Below are 17,559 nucleotides of genomic sequence, written 5' to 3' on the forward strand. Positions count from 1 at the left end.
TATATAACCCGGCTTGAATTATGAAAAACCATCACAAATATTTCTTTTAAAATTAATAAATTATTTAAATTATTCTATTCGTACAAAATAAACTTACATTTAATAAACTTCGTACAAAATAAAGTTTTGAATAAAATTTTGTAAGAATTACTTAAAAATTTTTTAGCAATTCGAAATATAAGTCTGAAGTCAACGTATTTTTTAGATTTTGTAGAATGGATATTAATTTTTTCTCGTCTTTGTGATCTATTACATACAAGCAAGTATACTATCTATCGCCCAACTAGCTGATTTACTAGTTATTAAATCATAATAAAAATAACGGTATGGAGTTTATGTAGTCAAATTTGACGCTTTAAACCTTTCCAACAACACAGAAATTCAGCAAGAAAAAAAAAATTTTAAATTAAATACCTCCTAAATTAAGTTGAAACTGCGAGAAGATGATTATTTTGCCAATGTTTTCATTCACTTAGTTTAACGCATATCCTACAAATATAATATTCTATAAATACAAAATGATATCTAAATATTAGTCTGCATTTATGCCTGGTAAGTTATGAAGCATAATGTATGTAAGTAATGTAAGTATTTAAGTATAATGAAGCCATTATTTTGTGTGAGACAACTAATAGAAAAGTATAGGGAAAAGAGGAAAAAACTGTGTATATTAATAGATTAAGAGAAAGTGTATGATAGAGTACCGAGAGAGTTTTTTAAGTGGTTATTAATGAGATAAATAATCTCGAAAAGGTACATTAATATAATTAAGGATATATAATGGCACTTGTACCAGGGTTCCCTGTGTGACAGATTTTAGAGTAAGATCAGAAGTGCACCAAGGTTCTGTTTTAAGCCCTTACTTATTTTTTATAGCGATGGATGAAATTACTAGAGAAATACAAGAATTGTAGGATTATTCCAAAAGCAACATCAATCAGAACACGAAAACGTTATGAATAAAATTATAATTATAACGTTTATAATAAAAAATTTTGTAAAAACGGAAAACAAAAATCCAAAAATTTGTGATATAAATAAATGTAAAATACCGTTCAACATAAAACAACTAATATCGTAAAATAATTCTATTAAAACAAAAATATATTATTTTCTAACGTTATATTTATAATGCAGTAAATGTATGTGGAGAATTTTTTTACATTGTCGGAGTATTATCAGTTCATGGCAATCTCATTCTTTTTTTGATAACTCTTATAGTATAATGATACAATATTTTTTTAGCACAATTTTAATAAATTATGGTCACACTGTACCCATTACGTTTTTCCACGGTTATGATAACATACACGCTATTTGATAAGAGACGTCTATTTGTTTTTGTTTATGCGCAAACAACGAAAAAATATAATTTTTTTGGCAATATTATTGTTTTGCATGCATTTGTTTCCGAACAATTTATCAAGGGTAATGACGCGAATTCAATAAATTATGGCAAAAATTGATGAAGACTTGTCACGTATGTCAATAGGTAAGATACTATTAAATGGAGAAAATTAAAAAAAATGAATGAAGTTGTGTAGGTGAAAATACTTGATATCCATTTTTTCACTTGAAAATAAAGAATTTTTAATTTATTTAATAATTTACCAATTTACTAAATAGTAAATGACCTTGCGTCTCATATTTTTTAATTCTTTATACTATATCACCTGTCTATGGCTCAAATAAAAATACCTATTTTTAAATTTATTTTTATTGACTCTTCCATGTGACTTATTATTTGTATAAAATAACATGTATGTTAATCATATACAACTATAAAGTTACTTACATTGTTATAATGTTTTACATTTTATTTTTAATTGATGAACCAAAAAAATAATGATTTTTTTGTGTAGTGTTTATTGAAAATTCAATCAACTTTTTGTAGTCATTTTTCAAATACCTGGAAAAATGCTTATATTAATTAATTGGTGTATTTCATTATAAAAGTTAGTTTAGTTAAAAATATAGTTTTCAGAATGCTTTATATTAAGAGTTATTGTTTTGATATCAGTAGTGTATGATGGTTATATATTGTGTGATCTATTAATTATTTATTTATTTTAATGAATGTTTTTTTTAATCAGTAAATATTTGANATATTGTGTGATCTATTAATTATTTATTTATTTTAATGAATGTTTTTTTTAATCAGTAAATATTTGATATGAAGTAAAAAAAATTACATTGTTCCTAATAGTTTTTAATAAAAGTTATGAGGAAAACCTGTGAAGTTTTTTATACCATATCTTAATATCTTAATCTTTCACATATTAATATTATATTTACATAAACATTTATGAAAGTTAAAAAACGTAATGTTTGTTTTATTTAGTCAAAAATATTAACACAATTTGGAATATGTATTTTATATTATAATATTGTAAAAATATTACATTATAAAAATATTAATATTAGGATGAAAGTAATGAACTATATGAATTTTTTTTAAGGTGATGACTCTAATAATAAGTTTGGTAGAAATAAAATACAGAGAGATTTAGAAATATATCGACCTGGCAGTGGTCCACTTAGACGCAGTGGTATTTCACGTCAAGATGGTGAAGATGAGAGATCTGCATTTTCCAGCTATGGTCGTGATCATGATTCAGGAAAAAAGAGTGACTTTATTCCTAACAAACATTTTGAAAACCCTAATAGAAAAAAAGAAAACTTTGGTAGAGGACAATCTAAAATGAATGGTTTTGCAGCTGATAATTATAGTACTTTTAATTTGAGGCGTAAACAACAAAAGAAAAATCAACCGTTTTATGAACCTCAAAATGAGTGGAGTGAAAGTAGTAAACGTCCAGATCGGCCAAGAGTAAATTTTGTTCATCCAGATGATTCTAAAGATGATGATGATGAAAATTGGCGCACACATAAAACTCCTAAAATAGTTATTACTCCAAAAATGATCAAAAAGCCAGAAGTCAAGCCCCCTATAGAAAAACCTGTGGTTTCATTTGATAATATTCCTAGTATGGTCATTAATACTCGTGTTAATCCAATATCCATTCAAAACACACTTGAAAAAGTTTCAAGTTATGGAGGAGTAAGGAAGGATAAAAAACCTCTTAATAAAACTTCATTAAGTAGTATTTTGATGACTTATGAAAAATTACCTCCACGTTTTCGAAAAAAATACTGTGTGGATAATCACATTACTATAGAAGAAGTAGAATCATACTTGACAAATGGAATTCCACCCTCTCAGGATGAACATAAAGTAAATAGCTCATGTCAGTCAAGAAGTCAAACATTACCACAAAGAAGTAGCTCAGGAAAATTTAATGAACCACCAAAACAACCTGATCAAGTATTCTATAGGAACTCTAACCAACCACCAAAGTCTGAAGTCAGAAGAACTCAGTCTATGCATCAAAGTATACTAGATCATAATAAACGAATTAACAAAAGTGTTGACCACGAATTAACTGGTAAATCTAATAATGAATTTATGGAATCTAAGAGAGAAGAGTTGGTCAATGATAGAATTGATGAATCAAATAATTGCATCAAACAGACACTTGAAAGTGCAGTATTACTTCCAAGTGGTACAATCGTGAGTAAAATCAATTTAACATTTTCGTAGCCTTGATTTAGAGCCATCACAAATCTATAGCACTTAAGTAACTTTAAAACGTCAGAAAATCTAAAAATAGTTTGAGATATCACAAAATAGCAGGAAATTCTGATTTCAAAACTTTTGAATACATATTTTTTATATTTCAGTGAAAAATTTCTAGTATACTTTAAAAAAAAATATTTTTAAATTTTACTGATCTTAAATTAAAACTTGTTATTGAGGCATAAAAACTAACAAACTTTTTTTGTTATTTTTAATTTTTAAATTAAATTATATGAATACTTTTAATAAGTGCCAATGGTGCACCCCTTAGATATTATTTTTACCGAAAGAAGTAGAATTATCTTTTTTTTGAGGACTATTGTTATCAAATATATTATTACTTTTTAGTATAATTGTACATAAAAAGACCTAAAAAAGTAACCATTGATTTATTTAACAAACTATGTATTTATTTACAAAACAATAATAGTATACTAATTTAACTAATTTGATGTATTAATATGAGCTACTCTTTTCTTTAAAATAGATCTCAAATACAACCTCTTTTTTAAATTTTTGTTAAATGAGAAATAAAATATTTGTGTGTTTCATTGTTAAAATTTGTTGTTGGTGTTACATGAGACAAATAATCTATTTAGTGTTAAAAAAACATTAACTAGATAAATATTTAAAAAAAATTCAGCAAATATTTAAAATCTAAAACTTTCTAAAAATAAATCCTTTTTTTTAAGAATTGGGCTGAAGAAGTTGAACGGGCTGAAAATTTGTCCAAAGTGGCTGAAGATACCAAAAAAGATGCCTTCCTGAAACCTCCAGATACAGTCGAGAGAAACCAAAATTATAATAAGGATAGAAAACAAATAAAGTAAGTAGATAAATAATAACATTATTAAATTGACAATTACTATTCTCATTTTGAAAATAAATATTTCTTATTTACCATACAAACTAGTTATTAATATAATGTCCACCAGAGTTAAAATAAAATAATTATTATCAAAATAAATTGAAATAAAAAAATATAATATTTTAAATGTTGTATTATTATTATTATTATTTTTTTAGTAGCCTTAGCAAAGAAAGGAATGCTCCTTTATCTAAACATGACCAAGTATCTAGTATTGGAAATTCTAAGTGGCATAGTAATATAAATGAGAATTCAGAACGCCAACATTGCAATAGTAATTGGAGAAGTGAAAAATCTTCAAAATCAAACCGAAATTGTAGTAATGACCGATCAAGAAACAGATCAAAAAATCGTAGAAATAGGTTTGTTTTTTTGTAAAATAAATTTACTTCTAATTAATATAATAATAAGTAATCATATAAACTCAATTGTAGACATAACAGTGAAAAATCAGCATCTCAAAAAAGAGAAAATGTTGCTGGTATAATAAAACTGCCTCCAAATGTGAGTACTGCAGACCCAGGACATCTATCTCTCAATGGTTATTTAAATAATAAATCCCTATCAACAAGTACTCCACAGTCACCATGTCCAGCTAAACAGTTATTTAATCCTAACAATCCTAACAAACCCATTGTTATAGCATCAAAACAACAAAACACTAGAGTAGGCTATGTACCTCCTGCTGTTGATCAACATACAACAAAAGATCATTATGTAGGAGCAATGTCTACAGCTCCTGTTCAGCATTTTTCTGGTGCACATTTTGGTAACCCACCCCCTAGTTGGTATGACCCATATACAGAAAGGTAATTTTCAAGACAATTATGAATAGTTATTTAATTTATTAATGTGCTGTATTAACCTTTATTTAGTTACCGTTCATCACGTCATCCAGTTTTGCTATTAGATATAAAGAAAGCTGATTCTATAATGGAAGATAAAATATTTTGCTCAAATATGCTTTCAAATTGGCATACTATTAACTCATGCAGGTTCTATTTTTATTTTAATATATTACTTGAATAATGTATACAGGGTAGAACAGTGAATGAGCTATTAGAAATAACTACAAAACCCTATAATTAATTAAAAATAAGATTGTAATTATAAAGTTATGTTTTGTGTACATAAGCATTTAGTAATTATTAATTGATAAAACAAGAAACAACTGGTGTTCAATATTAAAACACATTATTTTAACAAGTTGTAGTTTCATGGTTCAAAGGTATTTTTTTCAAAATGGGGATATTTTATAGAGGCACATATCTAGTCAATTTTCTGTCCTAAAAATTACTTTTAAGGACCCTATATTACACAACAAAAAATATTGATGAACTTTTTTTATTTTTGCTAATTGTTTGTTGAGATAGAGGTTTTTTTAAAAACAAAGAAGTTTTTGCTATGATTTTTCCTATATCTAAGTAATCCAATGTAATTTTATACTGCCAATTTATTTGATTAAATTTTTAGTAATTTTTTTTTGTAAAAGGATAAGAGTCAAATATATTAGGAGTAGAGTATCAGAAACCACACCATGGAGTTTTAATTTAACCATTTTAAATAAATAATATGAGAAAAATTGACACAAATTTCCCTGAAAATACTCAGTCATCATATTTAGATATTTTAGCATGTCATTTTTTTATAGACATCTCAAAGAGCTGTTAAATTCCATCTTTTAATAATTTATTATACACCCCAAGAAGTAATATAAAAAATGTTTTTAAATTAAAAAAATATTTTTTATTGATACAATTAAATTGCATTTCTAAGTTTATGTTGAATAAATTAAAATTATTAACTTTATTATTATTTATTTCAGAGAATTTTTGAAAGATGCTTTAAAAGAGCTCTTAAAAACTGACATGAAGTTTTGTCAGCGTGAAAATATAGAAACACATTTTTGGAAAATTTTATATCATAATATTATTGAACAATTGAAAAAACTCATTAATGAAGATTCTCCTGAATTGTCTAAAGATTACACTACATTACTTATGAATTTAATTGAAGAGGTAAATCTTTTTATCTATAAATTATTTTAAAAGTATCAAAAAATTAAAATTTTAATCTCTAGGGTATGAAGTACATGAATGATTTGCTGAAACTTTTGGAAAAAACCTATAGTTTTAATTTAGATGATTATATGTCACTTACGTGTCTATCCACTAAAAAGCTTGGTAATATTGGTCTTGCTTTAATATCATCTCAAAAGTTATACATATCTTTGGGAGATTTAGCAAGATATAAAGATATTATGAATCATAGCACAAATTATGTGATTGCAAAACAGTATGTATTAATAAACAATAGTAAATATATATGTTTTAAATAAAATGGTTACTTATAGATGGTATACTAAGGCAAATTTGATAAATCCTAAAAATGGTAGACCATACAACCAGTTAGCTTTATTAGCTGTGTATGAAAAACGAAAACTTGATGCTGTATATTACTATATGAGAAGTTTAATGGCTTCTAATCCATTTCAGTCCGCCAAGGACAGTCTATTATCATTGTTTGAAGAATATCGAAGAAAAGTAGGTTTAAATTATATATTAGGAACTAGTTATTAGTAATAACTTTTAATTTTTTTTTTATAGTATGAAATGACTGACAGAAAACGCCAGGAAGATAGAGAAAAACGTGAAAGAGACAAAGCAAAGGAGAAAGAAAGTTCTATGTCAGCTAAAGAAAAATATAGTAAACGAAGAAAAGAGATCTGGATTCATCCAGATGGTGGTAAAAGATCACATAGAACTACTTCTACTACTGAACCTACTCAAGATATTGATGAAGATGAACTATCAAAATTATCACAATCTGAAGTAAAATCTTAAAATTCAAAATTTTAATTTTAATTGATTGAAGTTTACATAATTATATTTATAAGTTACAATATTCTGCTTTCAGGTTAATAAAAGATTTATTGTGAGTTTTCTACATGTTCATGGAAAATTATTTACAAAAGTTGGGTATGTAATTATGTTCATTATTTAATTATTATTTATAGATTTAATATTAAAAAATATATATATATAGAGTTTCTTTATAAAATAATGCACTAATAATCTTAGGATACTTTTAGTTACTTTAAAATAAAAAAATTTTTATATTTGGCTGTTAATTTCTTAAACATTTTGAAAATATATTTGGTTATTTTTTTTTAGCTAATTTAATGTTTTATTATTTAGCATGGAAACTTTTCAAGATACTGCATTACAAATGCTTCGGGAATTTCGCAAACTCTTATCTAATACACCAATTCCTATTATTACAACAAGATTTCTTCAATATTTAGCTCTAAACATGTTTGCAATTGAATATAGCCGCCCTAAAGGTTGTATATTTTTAAAAATAAAAAATGAAAATTTGAATTTTAACTTTTTTTGGTAGACACACATGTGGAACAGGGTTACTGGTCAACAATGCATGAATGCGCATTAGTTATGTCCTTACAAATGTTTAGTCTAATTGTAGATAGATGTAATCAACTATTGAAAGAACTTCTTGTCAAAAATGAAGATAGTAGTATGGCGAAACACTTGATTGGTAGTGACATTGACTTTCTTTTACCTCCAATTAAAGTATGGTGTGATTGGCTACTACGTAATTCTAAAGTATGGAACCCACCTCCCTCTTGTTCTGATTATAAATTAAGTGGTAGTGGTGACTGTTGGAGTCGATTAGCATCATTAGTTAATAACTTAGAAAAATTTCAAGAACAATACAAGTTATTTTTAAATGAAGCAGATGAAAAAGATCCAAGTAAAATAAATTGAACAAATTATAGTGTTCATTACATTTAACAAAATTTACAACTGTTACAGATACTATACAATTAAAACTACCTGAAGATTCTATGTTTAGTGGTTTTACACCAATAATAGGTTATGAATTAAAACCTGCATTTATTCATTCCTCTTCAGATAGGGTATATATAAATATATACTTTTAAACATTAAATACTTATATTATTTTAGTCTATTAATTTATTATCTATTATTATTTTCTTTCTTTTAAATCTATTGTTTATTTTTAGGATTTGTCTGAATTTGCTATGCGAGTAAATTGCATACTATTTTTCGGAACTGAATTTTTGTGTGGCACTGAACCTCCAGTATTTAAGTTACATAAGACTGATACTGGAGCTAGTGAGTATATTTCAGTTGTTGAAACAGCAAGTTCTAAAGATGAAGTAAGTAAAACATATATAATAATTAAATTGCTGCTATTTTAAACACTTAATCTAATACTGTTAATACTACTAATTTTAACACTCCTCTAGAGTGAAGATGAAGATCTTTGTGTTGAAAGTTGGAGTGATGAAGAACATGATCAAAAGTCTAAACCTCTTAATAAAACATGTCTAACAGAATCATCTGTCAAACCACTCTCAAATGAAATACAGAAATTGTTAAGTAGAAAAGAAGAACTAGAGCAAAAGCAACGCAATGAAGAATTGCGACAAAAGAGAGTTCAGGTATTTTTTCCTTTTTATATTTTATATTATGCATTGCAAAAATGTTTAATTGATATTTTTGAGTAGGAAATATTAAGGCAAGCTTCCTATTGTGTTGAAATTGAAATCAAACCACATTACATAGTACCTGATACTAATTGTTTTGTTGATTACTTACCTCAATTGGAAAAGTTAATGCATTCTTTTTCTCATGCTCAAGAACATACTTGTACTATTATGGTTCCAAATGTTGGTATGTTGCAATGAAATACAATACTACTATTTAACACATATATAAAAATTTAATTTAATTAATTTTTATACTATAGTGTTAATTGAATTAGAAGGTTTAGCAAAAGGAGGTTGGGCTCGAGAATCAGTATCTAATGCTGCCAAACAAGCTTTAAAAACTCTAAAGAATGTTGATACTGCATCAGTCAAATTTGTGACCACTAAAGGATCAAGTTTTAAATCATCTACTTCTTTTGAAGAAGATTCAAATATTGTTAGTAAATAATTTTTACTTTAAAATAATCAATGATAAATGAAAGTAAATTATATAAAAATAAAAGCAGTAAAATATATATATTAACAGTGGCTCTCAGTCCTAACTGATGACACTTATTATTTATTACTAATAAGAAAAAAAAACATTTATTTTTTCATAATTTCATAATAGCAATTTTTAATTCTTTTTCTTACAAGAAATTTTGATAAGTTTATATCAATTATAGAACAAATATTCATTGAGTTACAAGTATTTTAATGTACAGAGTGTGTATGTAAGCATGGATAGAGTATGTATGACATGTACCAATAAAAGAATATTGCTGTGTGAAATACAGATTAGTTCTTCATGATCTGTCAAATCCGATTACTTTTGATACAGTGACTATTTTGTAACTTTTTATTTTTTATAATAATTTTTGCGCTCCATGACTACAATGGTATAAATTATATTATTTAAAAAAATAAAAATTAAGAAATCAGTTAAAAAAAACTCAAGATGGTAGAGCAGATTTTGTAGCAAAATCTCTTATTGATGTTTTGTAGATAAATTTCTAGAGTATTTCAAAGTTTGTAAAAATTTGAATTTTTATGATTTTACATGTTTATTTCTCATATATGAATAGAAAATGATGCAATGTTCATGCTAAATATTGGTTGTAAAGACAATTATTTAGATAAAAGTTATCATGGATTAAATGAGTATACAGGGTGGCCCACCACTCACTGACAACTTAAATAACTTTTGATCCAGTTAATATTTTTAGTTGATTTTTTTTTTAAATATTAGTTAGACGTTAGGTCTATAGCTATATCTCAATAATTAATTTTTTTACATTTTATTAAAAATATTAATTATTTTTAAATTTTAAATAAAATGTAAAAAAAAAATCTAAGATAGCTATTTTGTAGAGTAGAATTTAAGAAAAATTTTAGTAAAAAAATATCTTATTAATATTCAGTAGTAAATATTCTGTAGCGTTTTGAAGTTTGTGAAAATTTGAATTTTCATGTACTATTTTACGGTATTAAACATTGAAATATGTATTGAGAAAAGGACACAAGAAAACGCTATCTTTTCAATATACTTTTGAATGAGAGTGATAAGTAATAATTGTCTTATCTAATTTCTTATCATGGTATTTATGCCAAGTTTGTAATGTATACACACTATCATCATATGTATACACAGTAATCATGAAAAGATAGCGTTTTCTTCTGTCCTTTTCTCAATACATATTTCAATGTTTAATACCGTAAAATAGTACATGAAAATTCAAATTTTCACAAACTTCAAAACGCTACAGAATATTTACTACTGAATATTAATAAGATATTTTTTTACTAAAATTTTTTTTAAATTCTACTCTACAAAATAGCTATCTTAGATTTTTTTTTACATTTTATTTAAAATTTAAAAATAATTAATGTTTTTAATAAAATGTAAAAAAATTAATTATTGAGATATAGCTATAGACCTAATGTCTAACTAATATTTAAAAAAAAAAATCAACTAAAAATATTAACTGGATCAAAAGTTATTTAAGTTGTCAGTGAATGGTGGGCCACTCTGTATATTTGAAATGAAAAACCCATATTGTAATATTATTATTATCTATTTAGTAATAAAGTCTCTGGTACTACCTTTTTTAACATTAAATTAATATTGTGTTTGTGAAATTTCGATTAGATTTCTCATTTAAAAACAATAAATATCATGGAAAATATTGTGCCTATAACCAATATTTAATGTGTAAAGATTGTGATTTCTTAATTGCAATTACTGATGTTTGTTATTGTAAAATAAATATGTAAAAGAAAAGTATTTTTACTGTTAACATGCTCTAGAAATTTTCATATCTAGATGATAGGAGTGAAGCCAAGAAACATAGTGATTAAAATAGCAGCATCCGCACCACACTCCAGACATAACTTTAAATTGTTAAATGATATCTTCATAAGGTATTATGGATTAATATGAATAATACTTCATGGTCAATAAATTTAGAAAAGTATGTAATTAAAAGAAGAGAAAAAATTCTCATATAAAAATTATTTAATAAATCATTGAACGTTTAGTTAATAAATGGTTTATGAAATAGAAGTATTAGAAGAAACATTTCAGTGGATATTAATACCCTTGTTTGTTATGATTCACATAGAAAAAAAAAGTTAAAATTATATTTTATAGTTATATTTTAAAAATGTGTTAAGTTATGACTTACAAAAAAATGTATTTATGTATATATATATTTTTTTTTTTTAGATTGGTAATAATGACGATAAAATTTTGACTACATGCCTTAGTCTTTGCAAGCATAATGTCCAAGGTGCTCCTAATTACCCACAATCAGAAAGTAATAATTTTTTTTTATAGTAAAATTTAAAGCTAAAAATAAGAATATAATAGATGCAATATTAATTTTTTTAATATCTTATATTGTAGATGAACCTAAAAAAATATACAGGGATGTAGTTTTATTGACTGAAGATCGTAACCTTAGAGTTAAAGCACTGTCATCAGATGTACCAGTTAGGGCAATAATGGATTTCATTAACTGGTTAAATTTCAATAATAGTTGATCTGTTTATCTGCAGCAATAAGAATGCTGTATTGTTCCTAAATTTAAAGACTTATATAAGTACAACTGCTTATGGTAAGAAATAATTATTTTTAATATTAAAAAAGAATTAATTGTTATATTGCTTTACTTTGTAATTAGAATATTTCAGTTAGTTAAATATGTCATATAACATGACATAATTTTTACTATGTAAAAATATGAGTTTTGATAATAATTAACACATCTAAAATAGTTTTTATATAAAATTCAGGTTTATTATTTTATTCTTTATAATAGATCTATGGGTTTTTATTTTTATTTTGTGTATGCTGTATATGTGTATGCCCTAATGACAACATAAATAATATAGAATTTTTTTATTTTTGGAAAAAAAAAATTATATTTATATAATTTAATAAATTTATTGTTGTACCACCTGAGATACAGCAGCAAGTAATGAACTGGAGAGTGCGGGTTGCATTTTTTGAGCTGACAACAGTAAGATTGTTTTTTTATCAATTGTCAAGACAGTACTTGTAAACAATTTGATCAAAATAAGACTACATAGTTAGACGAAATTAAAAGAGATATGCAGTTGAGACTAGATTGAAAGGGGATCTAAACTATGTAAAAAATAATAGAGAGGAGTGGAAGAATTTGATGTTGGCAGGAAAGAGCATAAATAGTCTATAATGCTTAATAATATATGTATATATAAATACAATTGTAAAGAGTGTCATTAAATTTCATTATTTGTTGATTTTATAATTAGTTAATTTGAAACAATTTTCTTAGTTTCCAAGTATTTAATTTTTTTTTTTTATCTTGGTTGTTTATACTAATATGTGAAAAAGTCTCGATAAATTAGTGTAGAAGTATTTATTGATATATTGTAAAATTTACAATCTACATTTAGATCTATATTTATGTTTGAGATGAAAAATATAGCAATATATTTAAATAATAAATTCTCGTCTATAAACAATTGTCATATAGTTGTATCAGAAACAGTTTCAGAATTTACATAGTATCTTATTTTTTCATTTGTAATTCATAATAATTTTCTTAATTATTATTTATTTTCACTTTGATTTGCCAATTTTTTTACCATAACATAGTTTATTAAATACTAACGTGTTTCAAAAATTACTACAGAAATGGGAAATCATTCACAATGAATTTTTAAGTGATAATGGGTTGTATTGTATAGTATGGAATAGTATGCGGCAATCCATGTTATTATAGCATAATGAGACTTCTTAAATCAAAACTACTGTCACATAAATCAAAGATACTACTGTATCATAGCTATTTATGACCAATAATCATGTACACGAGCAAAATTAGGTCACTGACCAATGAGAACAGCAAAACAGCTAATGACTTTTGAAAGAAAGGTACTGAGAAATATATATATGGTCTAAAATTCAATGCAGAATTGCAAACTTTAAAAAGGAGAAATATCAAGAACTACAAGAGTTATATGTCAGGCCAAGTATATGATTTATAAAAATCAAACGATTAGAATAGTTTGGTCATGTCTGGAGAGCAGATAGACAAGTAATAAGAGAATTTTTAGTTGATAAAATGAATAAAGAATGTCCATTAGGTAGACCAAGGGCGCGATTAGTGAACGTTATAACTCAAGATATCAAAAACATAGAAGAAGAGTCAAATTTTAATGATGCATATGATAAAGAAAAATGAAGAGGTTTTTGTGATAGAAGCGATGGCACTTAATAAGTCGATAAGCTGAAGAAAAAGAGTTTTAGAATGTTTTTATCATCCCTTTTTTATTTTTCTATGGCCGAAATCAAGATAGTCATGCATAATATTGTTTTTTATTCATAAACTAAAGATCTTAAGGAACATAAAGATACATATATTTTTTAATTATTATTAAAAGTAATTGAAAATTAATATCTTGTAGTTGTTTCTGACGCACTACTGATAAATACTATAGATGAAAATTAAAACATATTTAAATAAAAAGAAACAAATTGATTCTATTTTATTCTACTATCTGTTTTTTATTTGTTAATTAAACTGTCTTATAAAATGTTTGTACACCGCCATTTCATTTAGTCTCAAATAATAAATTAATTTATTAAAGTTATGTATCAATAGATTTTATAATAATTTTTTTTGTTCTTTTTTCAGGTTATTACTTAACTCTTGTGTTACTTGCTGCATTTTAATTTGTGCATAGAAATATATTAGTTTGACCATTAACAATGTTTTTAAAATTTCTAGCCAACTTGGTGTTAATGAAATTATAACTTTTATTAATATTTAATTTTATGACTGTAAACAAAAGTTCATGATACAGTATTCATGATTATTACTGGCATTAAAAAAAAAAATCAATTTTTATTTATTAGAACCCAGCACATATTTAAATTTTGTGACTTCTCAAGTTAAATAATATGCAATTATTGTTTATTATAATTTATTATCTGTTGTATATACAATAATATGCAACTGTTAAAAAATAACATATTATTTGTATATCTAAATTTTGGATGTAGATATAATGTGGATACTGAAATGTATTTTCAATAATTTATCTTTTATTTTTAAAAATTTTAAAGGCTGCCTATGTAAATATATACTAATTTGTTAATTAACGTCTGATGATTTTCTATTTAAATCACCTCTGTTTAAATGTAAAATATTATTACCTTACTAAAAATTTATCAATGAAATAATATGTTTAATATTTTTTGATTGATCCAAGTCATTTGTTTGATTTCCAATTCCTTTATTTATTTCTATCTAAATTAAGTCTATTCTTATTATAGTATTGCCCAGGTAAAATTCTTTATACAAAATGCAATTATTTATCAATAACTTTGAAGTACAAAGGATAAAATGTATGTCTTCATGTGTACAAGTGTACATGAACAATATTTTATTCATTTTATCCCACGCGATTTCGTACAAATCATTTTTAATGTATTTAATGTAATTTTACACAATTAAGACTCGCCTATTTTAGTTTTTTTTTTAGTGTTATTATCTTTTCAATTAGTTTTAAGATATTTTTTGACTTGAAAAATAGTTAGTTTCCCTGTAACAGTAATTTTTAATGCTTATTATTTAGTACAGATATATTATTTAATAATCAAAAGCAGATATACGAAGTTAATAATAGGGTGTTTGTTTTAAAAGAATAAAAAGCTGTCCCCAAAAATTATTTCCCATTGTGAAAAATTAAATATCTGGTTAGTGATATAGTTAAATAATTATTATAATAGTAAAATGTTTAAATAAATTGTTTTAATGACTTAACTATTATGTACTGTAAATAAATAAATAATATTAATTATTACTTGTAAATGTATATTATAATTATGATTAGTGATAATTCTGTGTATGTTATTAAGTGTCATTCATGTTTACTTTTAAATAAATCGTTAGTTTAATAGTATAATAGTAGTAATTTTTATACATGTAAATTTGCACTTATCAGAACCATTATAAAGCAAAAAATATGGAGGGGTGATAAATATACCAACGCCAATAGAATATTTTTTTTAAGTTGTGTGATTTTTTTTTTATAACTATTTCTTGGTAGTATCCTGTTATATTATAAATTTACCGATTAAAACTATCATTTTTTGCTAAGTGTACAATACTTATTTTCAACAAAACAAATTAATTATAATAAGTAAATAAAATTATTTCTATATAAATAAATATAATAAATATAAATAATAATTTCTATATATAATAAAAATGTTTCTGTTTACACTTAAAATATTTTAACTTAAAACTTAAGTTCTTAATTATAAAGAAAAAACATAGGTAACTTCTTTGTTCCATATATCACAACATTTTTTAAATTAATAATATAACTAGTCTCGCCAGCTTCTTTTTTTTAGTATTGAATAAATGAGTTATACAATCTTCTTCGGCTATATTATAGGCTAATTTCTGAACTTCTTTCACAGTAAATCCAAAAAATCTAGACTCGATTTCTAGTATGTACTCAGCTAATTTTTTTTCCATACAAGGTAAAAAAATGCTAAGTCGACCTAGTGTTTTCATAACACCAATAGCTTATTTATTTTTGTTCTGACATCGACGATAAGGAGTAGCTTGAGGAACATAACATTTTTTTAGACGCCTTAAGCCAACCCATTTCTTTTTAGCTTCGATGCGAAGCTGAGAAGGTATTGGTTTTACTAAGATGTGTTTTTTTTTTTTTTTGTCTGTGTTACCACTTTTTCTCAGCTCTCAACGAACCGATTTCTTTCAATGATACGTCAAAAGATCACAAATCGTATCTAGTCGAAGACATTACCTTCAAAAATTGAAAAAACTCCCTCGTTTCCCGTTAATGGGGGAAACCTCCAAAAAAATTACAAATTTAAAAATCGCTAATTTTCGAAATTTTTTCACTTTTTTTTCTTAAAACTTCCATAACTTTTTTAAAAATCAACAAATTAACATAATTTTTTTTTATATAGATGCATGATATCATTACCTTTCATTTGGTATATTTTTTTGTTATATCTGATCCTTTAACTGTCCACAGGGGGGGATTTAAAATGACAACTTTTTTACAAAAAATTAACTTTTTCAATTTAACTTTTGAAAATGTTCCGGAAGGTCTGACACTTTTATATATATCTTAAATTAAAACTAATGTAATGTACTTTATTATGAAAAAAAAAAATTTCGGATTTTATTTTTTGTCTGTTGCAGATATAGCTTTTTTCATATCACTTTTTGTTCATGACTATCGTGTGGTTTTACGTTTATAATTTGATACCATTGTAACTAGAAATATAACAAAAATTAAATATGAAAAATAACTCGGTCAAATGACATACCACTATGTCATTTTGCCCGGTATCATAATAAAATATTTCTAATAATTTTCTATACAATTAATATCAGTAAGGAAGATAATAATGCAATTATATTGTAGCTTATCTTTTGTTCTCCAACATGGGATCTCAAAAAATTTACAAAATATGAAAATGATAGTATAAACTTGGAGTCTTAAAAGTACCAAAAAAAAAAATCATTATCACTAATTACACATTTTTATTTATTATTTCATTAATAATATTATTATCAGTTGTCGGAGGTAGTTATAATACTAAAGACCCTATAACATATGCTTAGAAAAATCTCCTTTGTCATTAAATATCAATATTTCCGGTCAAAACACTGATGTGTCAAATTGCCCTAATATGTCATATTAAGCCGGTCTCTCATATGAATCACCAAAATTAATTTTCAGGAAAATTTACTGAAATCTCAAATAATAATAATAATAATAATAAATAGTATCATTTAACACTCACAATAACTACACAATTTATTTTCTTAAATTCTTAGATTTATTTTAACAATTATAAGTACTATTATTATTCTAATATAATAAAGATATTTTACTATAGATAAAGATAATAATCATTTAATTTAATGATTTTAGCTTCCATGCGAAGCTGAGAAGATAATAATTTTACCATGATGGGGTTTTTTTTTTGTGTCTGTTGCCACT

The 17,559-nt window shown here is 24.8% G+C and overlaps 1 protein-coding gene across 2 annotated transcripts; it reads left to right on the forward strand.

The window, feature by feature from the left end:
* Positions 1-1,300: 1,300 nt before the first annotated feature.
* LOC126902926 (telomerase-binding protein EST1A-like) lies at positions 1,301-14,505 on the forward strand. 2 transcript variants are annotated; one of them, XM_050680656.1, is made up of 21 exons: positions 1,301-1,492; positions 2,460-3,571; positions 4,330-4,463; positions 4,664-4,867; positions 4,940-5,314; positions 5,381-5,500; positions 6,331-6,523; positions 6,586-6,800; positions 6,859-7,048; positions 7,112-7,336; positions 7,422-7,483; positions 7,703-7,848; positions 7,905-8,276; positions 8,339-8,442; positions 8,551-8,706; positions 8,797-8,991; positions 9,058-9,223; positions 9,300-9,475; positions 11,744-11,834; positions 11,924-12,134; positions 14,202-14,505. In XM_050680656.1, the coding sequence occupies exons 1-20, from the start codon at positions 1,453-1,455 to the stop codon at positions 12,058-12,060; spliced, it is 4,413 nt and encodes a 1,470-aa protein (XP_050536613.1). In that variant the 5' UTR covers positions 1,301-1,452; the 3' UTR covers positions 12,061-12,134; positions 14,202-14,505. The 2 variants fall into 2 exon arrangements, with proteins under 2 accessions (XP_050536613.1, XP_050536614.1); XM_050680657.1 differs by having other exon boundaries at positions 4,667-4,867.
* The last annotated feature ends 3,054 nt before the right edge of the window (positions 14,506-17,559 follow it).

This window comes from Daktulosphaira vitifoliae, unplaced genomic scaffold (genome assembly GCF_025091365.1).
Source record: "Daktulosphaira vitifoliae isolate Bord-2020 unplaced genomic scaffold, ASM2509136v1 Scaffold_3, whole genome shotgun sequence".
Lineage (NCBI taxonomy): Eukaryota > Metazoa > Arthropoda > Insecta > Hemiptera > Phylloxeridae > Daktulosphaira > Daktulosphaira vitifoliae.